Below are 17,275 nucleotides of genomic sequence, written 5' to 3'. Positions count from 1 at the left end.
AGTCAAAAGAAGTTCAAGAACTTGTCCTATATTTGATCCCTTTTGAAACAGACACATTTCCCTGCAGAGGAAAGAGTAATACTTTTAGGATCGTGCTTGTATTTCTTCTGTTTATGCCCATTTACTCAATCAGATATTTTGCAGTGATGCAAGTAGCCAATATTATTCATTATATCCTAAATTTCCCATTGAAAGTTTTATTTAAAAAAAAAAAAAGACCATTCTACTTTACCCTCTACTTTTAAAAATCTCAGGCAATTTATTTCTTATTTCCATTAATGCTGTCAGAAGTGTTTCGTCATGTAAATGTAGATGGAGCTTTTAAAAACTCTCCCACAATGCACTGCAGGTTGAGCTGTCAGACTACTTCTTCCGGGTTTGACCAGTCCACGTCCACGTGAGCGATATCTTGCTACAGTGATGTCAACAAACGGTCTGATTATGAATGGAGAAGAAGACGAGGAGTTCAAAGTGTTTGTGACCCTCCACGCCGGGGCCCTGCAGTCCTCAGGAGTACCCCAAATCTACTGGAGGAGCCTACATCACAAAATAACCAACGAGGTGTGTCTTCTGCTAACGTTAACTGTCCTGCTAACTATCTTTCGTCTGTCACGTCGCCGTCACACACATGTTAACCTGTGATAAAGTGTGATGCTAACATTTCAAAGACTGTAGTCCACTCGGGGAAGCAGCAGTTTTACATAAGCGGATATTTTCTCATATATTACCCCCGTCGGTGTTTCTACCGGCGGTACCTGCTGCTGCGCAGACGTAGCAGCATTGCCACAACGCCGGTTTAAAGTATCATAAGCCTACCAGCAAGTTATTGCTACTGATATGACCTTTATTTGTGATGAACACCATCTTTTATGTTACGGTTCGATACCGGCTAACATCTGCGAATGTTGCATGTTACTGCCAATTCGACTAAAAAATCAGATGGTTTCATTTTACCTTCATTGTTTGCAAATACACACAACGGATAGAGCATAGCCAATAAACTGTACCAAATAACATGTTTCCGATATAAATTCGCATATAATTTAGGTACCTATCGATAAATTGTTTTGGTGAAATTTTGACCTTTATAGTTTTGTCACACGCCCACCTCAGTGTGTGCATGTTTGGTAAGTGAATTGTGAGAAGAATGAAATAAGTTTGATATCTGAAACAAGTTGTGCTGAGGGTATTATTATTACATCCGCCGAGTTGAAGTGTTCCGCTAACAATAACTTTAAAAATGAAACGCGTAGCATTGGTGGTGTTTGGTTAAGATGATAAGCCAGCAAACTTTAAATTGACAAAATCTCCAATGGACTCTGGTAATGACATGATTAAATTGGCTCCTGTCCTTTTTATGTCATAGATTTATGATGCTGGGGAAGTTTTTGGAATTATGCAGTTTCAGCCAGAAGACGACGAGGAAAATGGAGAGAATGAGAAGAAGAACAGACCGTGTGCAGATATCGCCAGTAAGGTGGTTGTGACCCGGGACAGCGGGCTGCAAGCCTCAGAGCCAAACAGGTGAGGGCGCCAGAGTCCCCAAAAGACCCCCTGATGCAAGGATCGAACATTATTTTATGGGACCCTCAAATAAGTCGTTTACACTTGGCCTCAGGTGACTCCTGAGTTATGAAATGAAATGAAAGTCATATAAAACTCTAAATTCTTAAATTATTTGCAAATCATTGTTCCATTTATATGTTTTCAGTAATTTATTCACTATTTATTTCTTAATTATTACTTACTTAATTTTAAAACAATGATCATATTAATGATTTAAATAAAAATGGACTTCTGTCCATCTGTCATGTGGTGCCTGCAGTGTTTTCCTGGTGGATCACGCTTGGACGTACCATGTGGACCACGCCCGTCAGCAGCTGGAGCAGATCCCCGGCCTGCTGCCTAGAATGGCCGCCCTCATGGGGGTGGACTTCCACGGTGAGGCTCCAGACCCGGACACGGTGGAGCTGGTGCTGGAGCAAATGTGGAAGTACAACCAGACTTATCGCCTCTCCCAGGGTGTACGTTAGAAAACATGATCCACTCTCTCATCATTGCTTAGATCCATACCTCATCTGCAAGTAAGCGCAGTGTTGACAGTCACCTACCTCTCCTACCTCCTCTTCACTCTTCTCCTCCTGTTGTTTTCTTGTGCAGTCTGCAGAGGAGAAGGTTCCGGTGTGGTACATCATGGATGAGTTTGGCTCCCAGTTGCAGCACTCCGACCAGCCCAGCTGTGGCATGGCTCCCTTCTTCTACGTTCAGGGCAAGCTGGCTTACTCTGTGCTCTGGCCTCTGCAGGACCTGCAGGAAGGAGGTGAAAACAGACACACATCACACACACCACACAGACAGTGATCAGGAAGAATGAATTTTGTATATTTTTCTTGTTGTCAAAACAGCTTGACATACCATTCACTCTGCACCACAGAGTGAGTAATTATGTAACTTTGTTTACTGTGCAGCACCTGTGGAAGCTTCTTCTCCTACCACATATTTTATCAAAACAATTAGTACCTGTTTCTGCTTAATAACATTCAAAGCAATATGTAGAGTCAGTCAGAGTTTCGGTCCATTTGAAGGTTAATTGCAAACTGCACAGAGAGTACAACAAACTGAGTATGTCTCCAGAGCTAATGAAGTAAAGTATGGAACTTGTGTACAGTCTAAATAGGGTCATAAGACTGCCTCATGTGTGTCGCTGAGCCTCACTCCATGCACTGTCCACACTTCCACATAGGTTATGTGACGAATCATAACCTATATCATAATCTCATGTCTCTTTTTCCATAGATACCCTGGGTATTTTACAAGTCCATATAAATTGTCTAATATGCATGTTTGGAGGTTTAAAAAAGGTTTGAGGTAGTGGAGAGGGTAAGAACTGGAAAAGCTACCGTAACCTCGGTGGTATATTCATTTTTACACTGTTTACTCTGCTGATTGGTGTGATTGGCAAACACATCCACAGTCTTCAATTCTGCTGAGCAGTGGGAGGTAACTAAGTTTGTATACATTTTTGAGGTCATTATCTACAGTTACTCCAAGGTATTTTATACCATTCAGAAGCCACTTAAAACTAGATTACAGTGTGCAGAGATAAACATAAGATGGGCCCATTCCAGACTCCATTGATAATATTGACTGAAAAACGGCATTAGCTGCTTTTTATAAAGCTTTGTGACGTGCAACGATGTTTAAGCTTTTGGTATCTGACTGTGTCCATGCACACATGCTGTACCAAGATCCTCTCTGATATCAGATTTTTGTTGGAATAAACTTATATATTCAAGTAACAACAGCTTAGGTTCATTGAGTTCATTCTTTTATTCATCAAAGTGAATATTGACTAGAAGTTTTCCACATCACTGCTGCTAATAATTGTCCCTCTGTTTGAATAACGTTTGTTAAAAACTAAATGATCATCTGATTTAGGAAATTACACGGCTGATTTGAAAGGTTTACATCTTCATAAGGGACGATTGGCTTTGGAGCTGAGAGCCACGGACAGTAATGAGGTTTGAAAGAGTCCCAACAGCAACATGGTATATTTTACTATTTCCACAGATGAAGTAACCCGAGATTACGCGTATGGAGAGACAGACCCCCTTGTCAGGCGATGCCGTCTGTTGCCATGGATACCTGTTGATCTAGAACAGGTCAGCAGTGTCACCACTGAGCCCCCAGACTCATACTATGAGGTGAGGACAAACACAATGAAAATGATTCCACCTGTTCAGTTGGCATTTACAGGTTTGGTCTGATGAGTTAATGACCAGAATATAAGCAAAGAAGAAAATCAATCACAATTCAAGCAGTGGCTACATGAGGGTCAACAGCGCTGCCATGGGGCTTGGTTAAATTTGTATCCTCTTTGTTTCTAGTTCGGATTATTCCTTCTCAAATCCTCGTTCTTAGTGTTGTAATATTATTTGAGTGTAGTTTTTATATATTTTTGCAGTTACACATTTTATAGTTGTGAACACACCATGAGAGAATGCATCATGCAAGGTTGAGTTAGTAACTCCCAGGATCAGCTTGGCTTATTTTACGCTATTTTCAGACTCTGGCCACTTTTAATATGTTTTTGAACTGCTTGAATGAGGATCTGAGCCCATCTGACTGGCCCAGTGAGATATTGTGGTAGAATTTTGTTAATGCAATATCCCCTGAAAATTTTTGGAAGCTCATTATGACCTGATACCTTTGCAGTAACAGGATATTTAACCGGCAACAACAGGATACATGTCGCGCCAAATGTTCTGGTTATGGGTAAATAACACAAAGCTATTGTGTCCTGGTAATCTGCAAACGCTAGCAACGCCATGTCAGGAAATATGGCCGAAGGTGAACTAATGTGAGCCATTGCAAATGACTCCAGCTGGGCTTCGCCTCAAAATAAGTAGGTGTGTGTCACGTCAACATAAAAGCCGCATGTGGATGTGTGTCTATAAAAGTATAGAAACGAATGTAAGACGGGATATGACGGGACTTCGCTGTTGAACATCTGTGTCCCGCTCTGGCTTTCTCTGCTGCACAATATGAGAGAGAAACAACTTAAATATTTCAAACAATTCCATTCCTCATTAAACAGTTTTCGAATGTGATGCCTGATGTGAATGCCTGATATCAAGGCAGCCTTTGAAGATGACGTTTATCGTCTGATCTTATCTACCTTTTGTGCAGAATGTGCATGTGGAAAGTCGTACATTTATTTATTTTGTGCATTTGAGGTGAATTGTGGTTTGTAAAATGATAACTGGAGTGTGTAAAGGGCAGTTTGGAGGTCAGTAACAGTTTGAATAAGATAAGGAGCAACTGTATGCATACTGTAACTTTATCATCTCCGTTCAAGTGAATCTGTAATTAGTGAATTCTCACTTCTTATTTGAAGCTGTAACAGGGGCAGTCTACTTTATTAGATTTCAAGATGTGTTGATCACACACAGATTATGTAGATATTTAAAAAAGATGTTGATTTTAGCCATATCCTCCAGCCCTTTTTTCCACATGTGAAAGTGCATTGTGGGAGTGACATATTGAACATATCATTCCTGACCCCGCACTGTTCTTCATAAAAAGCCACGATGAGTCGTGACAGAAGTTCTACATATTACACCTGTAGTCATGTTTGAATATATTTACCGCGCATATAATCATGTTTAATTTCTGCTGCTTACCCGAGTGAGTGTGGTTGCTCCCCAAGGTATCATAAATGTCGCTGAAGTCTTCACGGAGTGTACGGGACAGAAAGTCTGCTCAGAGTTCATCAGTGCAGGAATATTTAACATTTTTTGTCAGGGAGTGAAAGTCAGAACAAAGTTGCTGTGTGAATGGCCTGTGGGAGTAGCAACAGCTCACAGCCACGAAGGCCAGGGCAGATAGTTCATAGGTAGGTAATAAATTGTACCAGCACCTGAGAAAGCAATAAGGTATGTCACAAGGAGAGACAGCTTTAGCTCCCGCATGGACAGAAAAGACAACCTGATAGAAGACTGTCCCACGGTATTAAAGGTATGAACATCATGGTGAACAAGCTACCTTTTGGCTTGTATACCATGCTCTGAACATTTAGAAAATGTGACAATATTGTTAGAGATTTTTGTCTCTTTAATGCAAAAAAGCTTGTGACGTGTCTTCCAGTCTGAATTTTAGCAGTATAAATCCTTTCAGAGCTCACTTTACCTTCGTAGGCAGTGAGAGTTCATTCACAGTGAAACACTGTTCCTCCCTCACAAAGTCTCACTGATAAAAGGAAGTGTTTGACCTTCACTCTCCTCCGTGTCTGTTTCTCCTAGACCATTGTTCGGGAGAACAATGAGCAGCTTCCTGTAGAAATCCAACCATACACTGTCCCTGAGGACAAAATTCTCAAGTAAGTGTCTCATTGCGGCCGCTCAGCATTGGGGATCTAAAGGGATAAACAGCCGTTGGACAAAATGCTGAAGCAGCAGAATATTTTTGTAAAATATACTTTTGAGGTTATAATATATAAAATGAATGAGTTGTTGATTTAATTTCTTAAATATCTACAGTTGGACTGTCGTGATGATAATGGGATAAGAAAAATAAGATAAGAATGTCCAGCAAAGTGAGGAACACCTCAGGGAAAAAGTCACATTTATATTGGGTAAATCCCCCAAACTACATGGAAGGTAGTTCAGGCAGGTGAAGTCACCAACCAGACTCTGGGTCTCTGCTGTAGGTGGTTCAGTGTCAGGTGGCCTGCCTTGTTGGTCCAGACAAAGCACTGCATCTTAACGACTCTACCCAGAAATCTGTAACTTCCTTAACTTGCAAGTACATACATCACTATCTGGATCTTGTTTGTTTTTTCATTCACGCGCATTCTTTTTATTTTTTTAACCCACCACGCCATGTGAAAAAGGCTTGTTGTGTCCTTCTTTTCTGTTGTGCCCATTGTCGTCATTTCACTGTTCACTCATTCACAGTGTTGTCTTTGACTGTTCTGTGCTTTGTTTTCAGGGTTTACTCCGAAATGTCACAAGTAAGAAACAACCTGACACATCCACGGTTCCAGTTGACAGAGGAAGAGGAGGAGGCTGATATCGTGTGGAACTTTGATCACATCAAAGACTACAGGTCAGCGGCAAAACACATGCACAACACAAACAGGAGAGCTCTTTCATCAGGCAATAATCAATACAAAATCAATGCTGTGGGAATTTAGCTTAGTTATATGAGTTATTGGTAACATAAAGCAGAGTGATCATAGATAACCCAATCTCCAGTTCATCCACAGAGCCAAGCTGTGTCCATACATAACAAACTCAATAGTTTTGTCTATAGTGAGCAGTAAATTAAGATTTTGAACACTATGAACAGTATGTGTTGTATCACAATGGTAGATCAGTCTCATCATCTGAAGTGGAAGCTCTCCATACAGTGATCGTCTATTTCCAGCTCACAAGGACACTGTCTGACAACGATTTAAGTGAATAGTATTTTTTAATTGGCACAGTAATGAGAATGGATATGAAAAATGAATGATAGGATGAATGATATGGATTATATGATGTAACACAAACAACAGAATGAAGAAGCTACAGCAGGATAATAAAATGAATGAGTTTGGCGATAGTGAGAAGTAGTTTTGAAGAGAATGAGGATGCAAATTTAGTGTTGATTTCCTGAATTAATGACTAAGGTTCATGACAGGTGAACCCTTATATTTCACCCTAGAGAGAGAAAACATGAACTAATGGTTGCGTGTGATGGACTAATCTGCTTCTCACTGTGGTCAATCACAGAGTTTAACTGATTGATTTTCATCACACTTCAACATTGTTCACAGCACAACATTCTTCAATACTGGTACTAAATTTATGATAATTAATAGTATAACTAACTAATAGAACAAAGGAACAAGGAAAGGCAGATTATATTTGGTGAATTAAGTACTCCTAATGATAACGGTCTCATGTCACGTATCTGAAACCTAACCTCTACTAGTCTCTAGATGGCAGTGTGGTTCTGTGGTAGAAACCCGGACCAACATGCTTATGAGAATTAAGATCATAGTTTTGTCATTTTACAAGCTAGAAACACAGTTTAGAAACAACAAAACAGTTTGCTCCAGGAGTGTCTGATTTACAACTTGTCAGTATTATCTGGTTCTTGAGACCTGTTAATTGTCAATCCTGACGCTTTTAACGCCTTTATCTGGTGTGGAGCTGGAGGAAAGGATTAGCATCTCCCTGCCAACAGTTTAAATGATAGGTAAACCTTTGTAGTTGGGATGTCTTTCCTCCCCAGCTTTCCTGAAGGAGTGTATGTATGTATGTATGTATGTATGTATGTATGTGTGTGTGTGTGTGTGTGTGTGTGTGTGTGTGTGTGTTGGGGGGGGGGGGGGGGGGTAGATGCAGGGCTCTTGTTCTCTACACACTTTACAAAGTACAAATGAAACAAACACTGACAGATATTACACCGCAGTGCAGAGGATGTGATTGTGGAGGTCAATCAGTTCTGTCCTTGACGTCAGGTACACATTTACATGTATGGTTGCACAGAGCAATCAATGGGCAATCACTGCAGTGGACATTACAGTTATGACTAACTTTACAAACCAATCTGCATTCAGTCTGCATCACCACAAGAATACTGGTGTTAAAAGACTAAAGAAGATCCAGGAGAGAACAAGAGAATCCCTGTGAAGGTTACTTCCTGTGGGGAGCATTTAACCCTTACTAGACTGATAACATCCAGGGTTCTAAATTAACTTTTTTGATCACCAGCCAATGTGGCTGGTGACCTTCTAAAGTTACCAGCCAATCAGAATTTCCACTAGCCAAATTTTTTTCCCGGTGAAAATAAGAGATTATGAGTGCCACTGAATGCATTTGATCATTTTATTTACATTGTTGGCATGAAAAATGCACAGAAAGTCCAACACATGAAACAAAATATACACAGAAAGTGCAAACATTTAATTTATACAAACAAAAAATGCTGTCAGATTTATTATTTTCTAAAAGACATTTTTCCAGTATTTAGTATCATTACATTCCTAATAAAATGTATTTTTCCTTTCAACTTAAAGTGTTTCTGCTTTCCTTCTTTAATAAGAAATATATATAAGTAACAGCCATGACTTAAACACTTGCAAAAAATTGCATTGGTAATAAATTGAATTATGTATGTACAACTAGAAAACACAAATAGTGCAGCAGTCAGTATTGCAGACTCCTTCGGCTCTCCTGATGACTTCGGGCACTCATGGTCCTTTACTGCCTCGCCTTTAAAAGTATTAGTCCCCACCACAAAATTATTCGTCTTGTTTTTTTCTTTCGTGTACATGCGGCAATCCTTACAAAACATGACGGCATTTTCGTGATCAAACACAAGCCATTCACGACCTGTCAGCCATTTAGCGTTAAACTTTCTTTTCTTCGTTTCGCACGCTTTGTCGACATTCTCATCCCCTGCCTCCTTCCTCTTCTCGCCCCCAGACGTCTGTCCCAACCACGCATTTAGTTTAACTTTACTTTTTACTTTTAGCTAGCTCAGTCTCCTTTTTTACAGTTCCTTTTTTTCTTCTTCTTCTTTGTGTTTGCGTTTCCGTGGTTTCTCGCGCCGGTTGCACTACAAACTGTAGTGTGCCTGCGCACAGCCAATGGGCGTCTTGTACGTCATCACGTAGCATTACGACAGTGTTCATGGGAAATGTAGGATGGACTGTCCGGGGGACAAATGACCAAGAACTGTAGAGCGGCTCTGACTGACATGATTGCCTAATGCATTACCGGCCAAATTGGCTAGTAAGTTTTTATTTACACCCGCCAATATGAATTTTAACCCGCATTTGGCAGGTTGGCGGGTGTTAATTTAGAACCCTGATAACATCTAATACATGTCCAAGGTTATTCTTCACTCATCTGCTGTATGCATATGTGAGGAGACTGTTGGATCCTAAATAAGAAACTATGCTTACCTTAGTTAACCTAGGTCACATGCAGTATAGTCTGAGAGTCTGTTGAGTCTGGGGGTAGAGAACAGGATGTCAGAGACAGCGCAGGCTTATCAGGACAGCTGCACTGACAGTCAATCTTTGGAGACGGAAGGTTGAACTGTTGTTCAGAAAGGCACAGGTCATGACCTGCTGTTTTTAGGTTTGCAAATGACCCGGCGCTGCTTCGACGGATTGTTGTGAGTCACTTAAATTGTAACCGCAGAACTGGGATTTTGAGAAGTCAAGCAGATGTGTCCCAGTGGAGATGACACCCTTGTTCTGTTTTTACTGAAAGAGAGTCTTTTGAGTTTTTGAGAGCTTTTTGTGCAGGACCCTGGGGACCCCGCGGTTTCAAAAAAAAATCAGTTGGAACTGAAATGACCAAATATTCGTCAACAGTCTGTGAAGCACAAAGATTAAAAGCTGTAAAACTTTAGCCTTAATGTCCTTATTACCAGAGCCAGTTACCTCTCGCATCTTGTGTTCTGAAAAAAATGTGGTTATTGTTGTCGCTTGACCGCAAGTTCAAGTCTGCTGCTGACATTTGCTGCAGATGACACGCCCAGTTCCTCCACTCACATCTTGTGGAAAGTACGGACAAAGATCAAAAGATACGGTAGAATGTAGCTGAAATCAAATTTGTGTTGGATTACAAATGATAATCTTCTCCCTTTTAACAGTCAAACCATAAACACTTAAAAATGCTTTTCTTCTGAGAATGCTACTCACAGGAGCATCATCTTCACCTCAGAGCCACCGCTTCCTGTGGAAAAGATGTGATCGCTCACCAGTCTCCCACCCACAGATGCTGTCACAGTCAAGCTGGTGGTGACCCACACTGGCATTTGCATCCCCATACCTCTCTGGTAGTTGCAGTGGTAGTTATTTTCACTTCCTCCCCTTAGCTTAGTGTGAACCAATCATCTCATATCTTCCAGAAACTGTTGAGCTGTGCAGCTTTGACAGTATTCAGCTCTTACGTCATCATGCGTGATGAAAAATATTTGGTTCTCGCTGTCGCCTGACCACAAGTTCAAGGCTGCTGCTCACATTTGCTGCAGATGACATGCCCGTTTCCTCCACTCACATCCTGCTGAAAGTACAGACAAAGACCAAAACATATGGTAGAATGTATCGTAAATAAATTTCTCCGATTACAAACGATATAATTTTAAAACACTCTTTTTTTTGAACAATCAAACCATAAAAATACTACTTGCTTCAATAAAGATCATATATTCATTATTTTCATTATTTAACTAAGACCATCAGTAATCTGTAGGATAGTTGATAGATAAAAAACACTGGGCATTAAAAGGATCCGTTTGCTGTCCTCGTAATAAATTGTTGTGTCCATGAGAGGACTCTCTGCAGAGTAAGTGGCTGTGTGAAACTGCTGGCTCACAACCGCCTGCCTTTGGGCCAGAAGTGGTCAGGCAGCTGCTACGATTGAGTAGCAGAGAAGATGAATAATAAGAGTTCCCGTCACATTCTAGAACAGTGATTCTCAACTGGTGGGGGACCTGTTTCCAGTGGGTCGCGGGCCTTTGCCTGGGCCACAAAAAAAAAAAAATGTTCAGAAAAAAAATAAAATCCTGTGCTTTTATTTTGAAGGGGATTTTTTTGTGTAGCGGAGTGCCCTCTTTTTTCCTCGATTTGGGTCGCAGCTGGTCATTAAAGAGTGGTGGTGGGTCACAAGGCCAGACCAGTTGAGAACCACTTTAAGCCATGAGGCTCAAGTCGAAATGAACAAGTCTTTGATTCAAGTCAAACTCAAATTTGTGACTTAAGTCGACTTAATTCCTGAAACTCCAAATGGACTTTCATGTAAGTAACGACTTCTTTCCTGACAGGAAGCTGAGTGAGGAGCGACCTCATGTGATGCTTAACCAGTTTCCCTGTGAGGGCATCGTCACCGTGAAGGACTGCCTGGCTGCCGTGGCCCGCAGAGCGAACAGTGGCAAAGCACCTGATTGGCTGCCAGAAACCTTCAACCTTCAAACAGAGCTGCCACAGTTCATCAAGAATTACCAGCTGAGGCAGCAAAGGTTGGAATGTAAAGATTTTTAGTTTTCGCTGATTAGGATACTAAATAGTACTTTGATATAATCAAAAATATGTCAGTGAAATGCCTCAGGTTCATAATGGTCCCTGTAGTTTGATATTTCTGTGTGTTTCAGGGGAGAGGATAACCACTGGATCTGTAAGCCCTGGAACTTGGCCCGTGGACTAGACACACACATCACCAACAACCTGGACTACATAATCAGACAAAGAGAGAGTATACCAAAGGTACCAGCAGCACACATACAAATAGACACCATCGTCTTAGCAGCTTTCCTAAGACAATGTACATACGAAACTGACGAAAAAGTGCCAGAAATGTGTGTTTTCCTCTCCTTTTAGGCCTTCAGTTCACTAAACTAAAGCTTTGGAGCAGTTAATCAAAAAAGAACTCAAGGTGTATGTGGTGGAAATTGAAAAACTTAAGAGACTGTAGAAAAGAAAAAACTGTCTTTGTAGATTTAGTGATAGCTTTTGCGCAAAAAGATCAAAACCAACATGGTGACAGGTGTTATCTGCTCAGGAATCAGTGGAGGGTGCCGCTTCACCAGAGTTTTTATATGCATAAGGACAAAGAGTCAGTGGTTCAGTTTGAGACATTAAGAACATCCGCATGACCCCTATTCATGCCATTCATGGGCCATTTCGTTTTAGCCAAATGAAGGCACTCTCTCATATCAGTCCAAACATCTGATTTACTTGCAGTGACTATATAATCAAGTCAGAACATATGGTTACTGTACACAATACAGAATTACACATCAAATGTCAGTTCCTCTCTACAGTGTACTGTAGGAATCTCACTGAGGAATATGAAAGGAGTGAGAGCAGGAAACAGATAGGCATGCTTGTTCTTAAACTTGTACATGTGTGTGTGTAGTACCAGTGGGAGCCTTTCTTCTTAGACCGAAGTGAAGGTCAAGCTACTCCCATGAATTGGATAAGATAGTTTGGCACTCATTATAAAGAATTCCTGTATCACACAGAATGCTTCATTTACTGTGCAATGTCCTCTCTCTTCCAGTCAACTTGTTTTCACAGTTGACTGGATTCTATTTTATAAAGAAACTGCAGTAGAGAGAATTTCTCCATCAATTTATTTATCTTTAAATCTTCATCTTTATCTCTCTATCATATCTTTTTTTTTTCCCCATTGCAGAATGGGCCTTCTTTAGCTCCCCTCTTTGTCTCTCAGCTGCCTAGAGTCTATAGAGTCTACAGGGGCCTATAAATCCTCTTGAATTTAGTATTCCTTCTTTCAATAGAGAAGAAACTTATAGAGCAGTTATTGGGAGGAACTGTCTGCTCAGTCTCTAGACCTAGTCTTTATTTATTAATGGACAACCATGTTTGAGCATGTAACAAATCAGAAGAATTGCTGCCATACAACCGCACAAGTGTTAATACATGTAGCTGTTCCTAATGGCCATTCAGTGCCAACATTCAGTGAAACTTAATTCAAAATGATTCAATGCTGATTAAAGCAGGGTTCAAAATGGTATATCCTCAACTCTGAGCATCATAGCAAGACAAGTTGATTATTTTTGTCTGTGTGTCTGTACATGATGTAAACATAAGTACATTCATGCAGCTTACTGTCTGACAGTTTTCTTGCCAGCACTTTACTTACGGAGGAGACCTCTGTGTTACTTACTTTTTTTTTCTTTTCTTTTTTTTTTTTCCATTTTCTGTATTGCTGTGGTGTGGCAGTAAAGATATGCGTTGCTTAGAGTGGTACTGTCTCATCAACTTCATAGGAACAGCTACATACGAAACAGCATCAACTAATGAGGTTAAAATGCAAACAATACAATCATCATTGCACATGACTTCCCACTTCACAACAGTGCGTGTCTTTTCTTGTAGGTGGTGTGTAAGTACCTTGAAGATCCAGTGCTGTTCAACAGGGAGGAAGTGGGAATGGTTAAGTTTGACATTCGCTACATGCTGATGTTGCGTTCTGTGCAGCCTCTCCGTCTCTATGCCTACAACGTCTTCTGGTTGCGCTTTGCGAATAGGTTGGTAATGTTGGTAAAATACACAGATTTGTTCATCTCAGCAGCTTCCACATCCGTCACTGGATCTTTCATTAACAATCTTTCTTAGATCGTCTACTCTGCCTCTCTCTGACACCACGGGCACCTGCAGAGAAAAAAGAGTGACTTATAGAAACGTGCTAAATCAGTTGGTGTTCCCTTAAGTGTCTTAAGTCAGGATACACTTCACCTAATAGTAGTTGGTTAGTTTTGGATGGGGTTAGTCCCAGTGTGAATTCACATTCACATCCAGTGTCCTGGATCGATGGTTTGAGAAGGATGTTAAAGTCAGAGTTAACAGCTAGATAGCAGCACTGTGAGGCTGTAATGCTTGTTGTAAAGAAAACCAAACTATTTGGTAGATGTAAGTATTGTACATACATTTTCTGGGAACCATGGATATCTGCACCAAATGTCACAGTAATGGTAATCACTACAAGAGGTAGCAGGGTATTTCAGTCTGGACCAAAAATGGTGGACTAACCAACGAGCCATGTCGCTAGTTTGACCGTTAGCAATATAATGCACCTTACTCCTCTCAAATTTAAGTTTCCTCATGCCTTGGCCTGTCATTTTGTGTGTGATCAAGGTAAAATGCAGCATGATTTTTAGTTTTATCAATGATTTAATCAGTAACAATAAAGTATTAATACAAAGAGTGAACTCTTTCTGGTGCCTTGACCTGATCTTTATTTCTTCTGTCCAGACCTTTCTCCTTGGACCATTTTGATGATTACCAAAAGCACTTCACTGTCATGAACTACGCAGAGGATGTGCAGCTTAAGCAGGTACTTTCCTATTGTTGCATTGCCTGTTAGCTCATACTAGCACTATTGGGGTCCTGCAACACTCAAAAGCTCTCTACCTAAGCTCTGACTTTCTGGTCTTTTACAGCTCTTTATATACTACTCAACTTTTGTGGCTGTGATCACTCAGCTTATGCATGATTCAAAGTTAAACATCATATTTCCAGTATTTTCCAGTATAATAGGATCGTAGTTTCAGTGTAATAAGACCTTTAGAATTCCAGTGTAATTGCCTTTAACATAAAAATCTACATAAATATCCTACAACACTATCTATCTCTCAAAGCAAACTGTGGTCACAAGAACTCGAACTGCTTGCTATGATAATATATATAATATGGTGTTGATCATGAAACTGAATGTCTCCAGTAGAGTGACATGTATAATAAACATCTTCGTAGGCAACCACACTGCAGCTTTTCTAGTCAGAACTAAATATGTAAAAGCATAAGGGTCAGGGTAAGGGCAAGCTAACAATGCTTGATCACTGTTGGATCAGTTCGATGCATTTGTAGTGTGGTAATAGCAGTTGAATCTCTGTCTCTAGGTCCACTATGATGAGTTCATTCCCATGTTTGAGGATCAGTACCCACTGTATCCATGGAAGGAGGTGGAAGTAAGTGAAAACTCTTTTCAACTGTGGGAACTTTTCCAAGAACTTCTTGACCTAAGGAACTAGAGCTGCATTTGAACACATGAACGTGTCCAATTACAGTTCCTGGACTGTAACACCTGCCTTTAAACTAGCATTACTAACAGATTTGTTTTTGGCTCTTGGGGTCTGCAGTCATTAACTTTTACAAATCTTGAGATTTAATAATCATAATAATAATAATAATAATAATAATAATAATAATAATAATAATAAGTCCTGACACCTCCTTGTTAAGCCTTCTGTGTCAGAATGAGTAATCCTGGTGTAATTCACATTGACAGTCGTCCATTGTGTCCAAAGCCTCACTCAGGTTGTGAAACACAGGTTATGTTGTCTTTCAGGACTTACTTTCATTGCTTTCTTGTGTTATTCAGGTTCTCAATTTTAATCACGTCCTTTTCTACTGCTAACATTTGGCTTCCCCTCCTTCCTTTCGCCACCTCTCACAGGCGGAGTTGTTTAAAGCCTTCAAGGAGCTCTTCCAGGCAGCTTCGTCTCGACCAGCTCCTTATGGTATCGGTTCCTACCCATCATCCCGGGCAATCTATGCCGTAGACCTCATGCTGAAGTGGAGTGAAGGGCAAAATGGTGGGCATTCAGTCGCTTTGATATTAGACCATGTTTGAATGGCCACAACCAAAGGAAGAGTGAGAAAATGACAGGCAAAATGTAGAAACAGTGCACTTTACGTCTCTCTCTCTCTCTCTAACTTTTGTCTTTTGTTCTACCCGGAATACCTGGGGCACAGTACATAAAACCACTGTCACTGTCATGTCAGAGAGTGAAGACAATAAAGAAAACACACACTGGCTTTCAATAAATGCATGATGCACAGACAGAATGAGAGGGTTGTAGAAGACAGGTTCTTCCCACACCCACAGTCCTGGCCCCTCACCCGCTCTCAAGTGCTTGTCTCTGTGTAAATGGAAACAATGTGTGACTAGAATGACAGTCACCTACTAAGATTCCTTGAACCGAGATATTTTTTCAAATATGAAATAACAAAATCTTTGTCTTATAAATTAAGTGATTTCATAATCAAAAAATGCATCCTTGATCAACTCAATACACTCAGGGAGTTTTGCTGCTACTGCCTGATTTGCTTTGGTATGAAGCTTATGGAGGCGTAACAGCTTTTTGTCTTTCAGACATTAAATTTACAGGCCTGAAAAATTATTAACTAATTATTAACTTTCAGATAAATGTAAAAATGTGAAGAATAAAAAGAGGGTTTCAGAGAGAAGTTCAAAGTTAAGACTGTTTTTATTTTTGTTTTCTGTCTGCAGCCATGTAATCGTTTAATCTAGATATGAATGTACACATGCATATTGAAATATACATTTCTTTCCCCTGTGGATGTCTCTCTATAGGAATCTAACACCTTTTTCAGCACTTGTTTCTGCTCTGTGTCATGATGCTAATTTTGATTTATGTATCTAATTTGTGTGCATTCTGATCTTGGGTCAGGTGAGCGGGTCATGCAGCCTCAGATCCTGGAGTTGAACTTCAGTCCAGACTGTGCCCGGGCCTGCCTCTACCACCCCTCTTTCTACAATCACATGTTCCAGACACTGTTCCTGGATCAGCCCGAGCAGTGCCCAGTCACACAGATCATATGATCAATCAGCAGCACCAAAGAGTGTGTGTTCGACATCCATTTAACCTTTTGTGTATTCCTTCTCTGTAACTGGTTCATCTGTTCGTTTGTCCTTTTGTTCGTTTTACCATCTACTTTCCAATTGATTTGAATTATTTTTCCGTAACTCAGTTCTTCATCAAGCCAGTTGCCCTATTTCATTTCAATGAAATGATTACAACGTGGCTCTCAACACTACTATACAAATGAGAAGCTGTAAAAACACTGCTGGAATTGTATGGTCAATGATTTGGGGAAAAATAAACTTTGGTCTGATTAAACCTGGACACTTACCTCTCCCCTCTACCCACCTTGCTGTTCATTCTTTTATTCCTGCCGTGTTGCTGCATGTCAGTTGTAAATGCAGTCGTTTTTGGATTTATTTTGAAATACATACTTTTATTCTGAAATTAGTAATAAAAACGAACTAGCGTCTGTTAGCTCTGTAAGCTTCACACAGAGACCGAGGAGCACCGTTAGTGGTGATGTCCGCTAGCTCGTCTCCCTCTTTTTTGTTTATCTCTCCCTGCTTCGTGAACTGTGTGAATGAGGTTTATGAGAGGTTTCTGATGAAGAATGTATTTGATAGACTGATAGATGGAT

General features: G+C 40.4%; 1 protein-coding gene across 1 annotated transcript; it reads left to right on the top strand.

Annotated features, from left to right (window-relative positions):
- Window positions 1-391: 391 nt before the first annotated feature.
- Window positions 392-16,953, top strand: ttll12 (tubulin tyrosine ligase-like family, member 12). The gene is made up of 14 exons (XM_076722346.1): window positions 392-561; window positions 1,367-1,524; window positions 1,826-2,024; window positions 2,161-2,320; window positions 3,571-3,704; window positions 5,802-5,878; window positions 6,490-6,606; window positions 11,329-11,523; window positions 11,656-11,767; window positions 13,406-13,557; window positions 14,282-14,363; window positions 14,929-14,997; window positions 15,486-15,624; window positions 16,504-16,953. The coding sequence occupies exons 1-14, from the start codon at window positions 421-423 to the stop codon at window positions 16,653-16,655; spliced, it is 1,887 nt and encodes a 628-aa protein (XP_076578461.1). The 5' UTR covers window positions 392-420; the 3' UTR covers window positions 16,656-16,953.
- Window positions 16,954-17,275: the final 322 nt, after the last annotated feature.

The sequence above is a fragment of the Chaetodon auriga genome, chromosome 22, assembly GCF_051107435.1.
Source record: "Chaetodon auriga isolate fChaAug3 chromosome 22, fChaAug3.hap1, whole genome shotgun sequence".
Lineage (NCBI taxonomy): Eukaryota > Metazoa > Chordata > Actinopteri > Chaetodontiformes > Chaetodontidae > Chaetodon > Chaetodon auriga.
The sequence above is the reverse complement of the archived record's forward strand: the minus strand, read 5'-3'. Positions and strand labels throughout refer to the sequence as shown.

Bases quoted from the DNA above. Each gene is read 5' to 3' on its own strand.
- ttll12 (XM_076722346.1), top strand. From the start codon at position 421: ATGTCAACAAACGGTCTGATTATGAATGGAGAAGAAGACGAGGAGTTC. The intron at 5,879-6,489 runs GTAAGTGTCTCA...CTTTGTTTTCAG, and splicing joins CCTGAGGACAAAATTCTCAA to GGTTTACTCCGAAATGTCAC. The intron at 11,524-11,655 runs GTTGGAATGTAA...TGTGTGTTTCAG, and splicing joins TACCAGCTGAGGCAGCAAAG to GGGAGAGGATAACCACTGGA.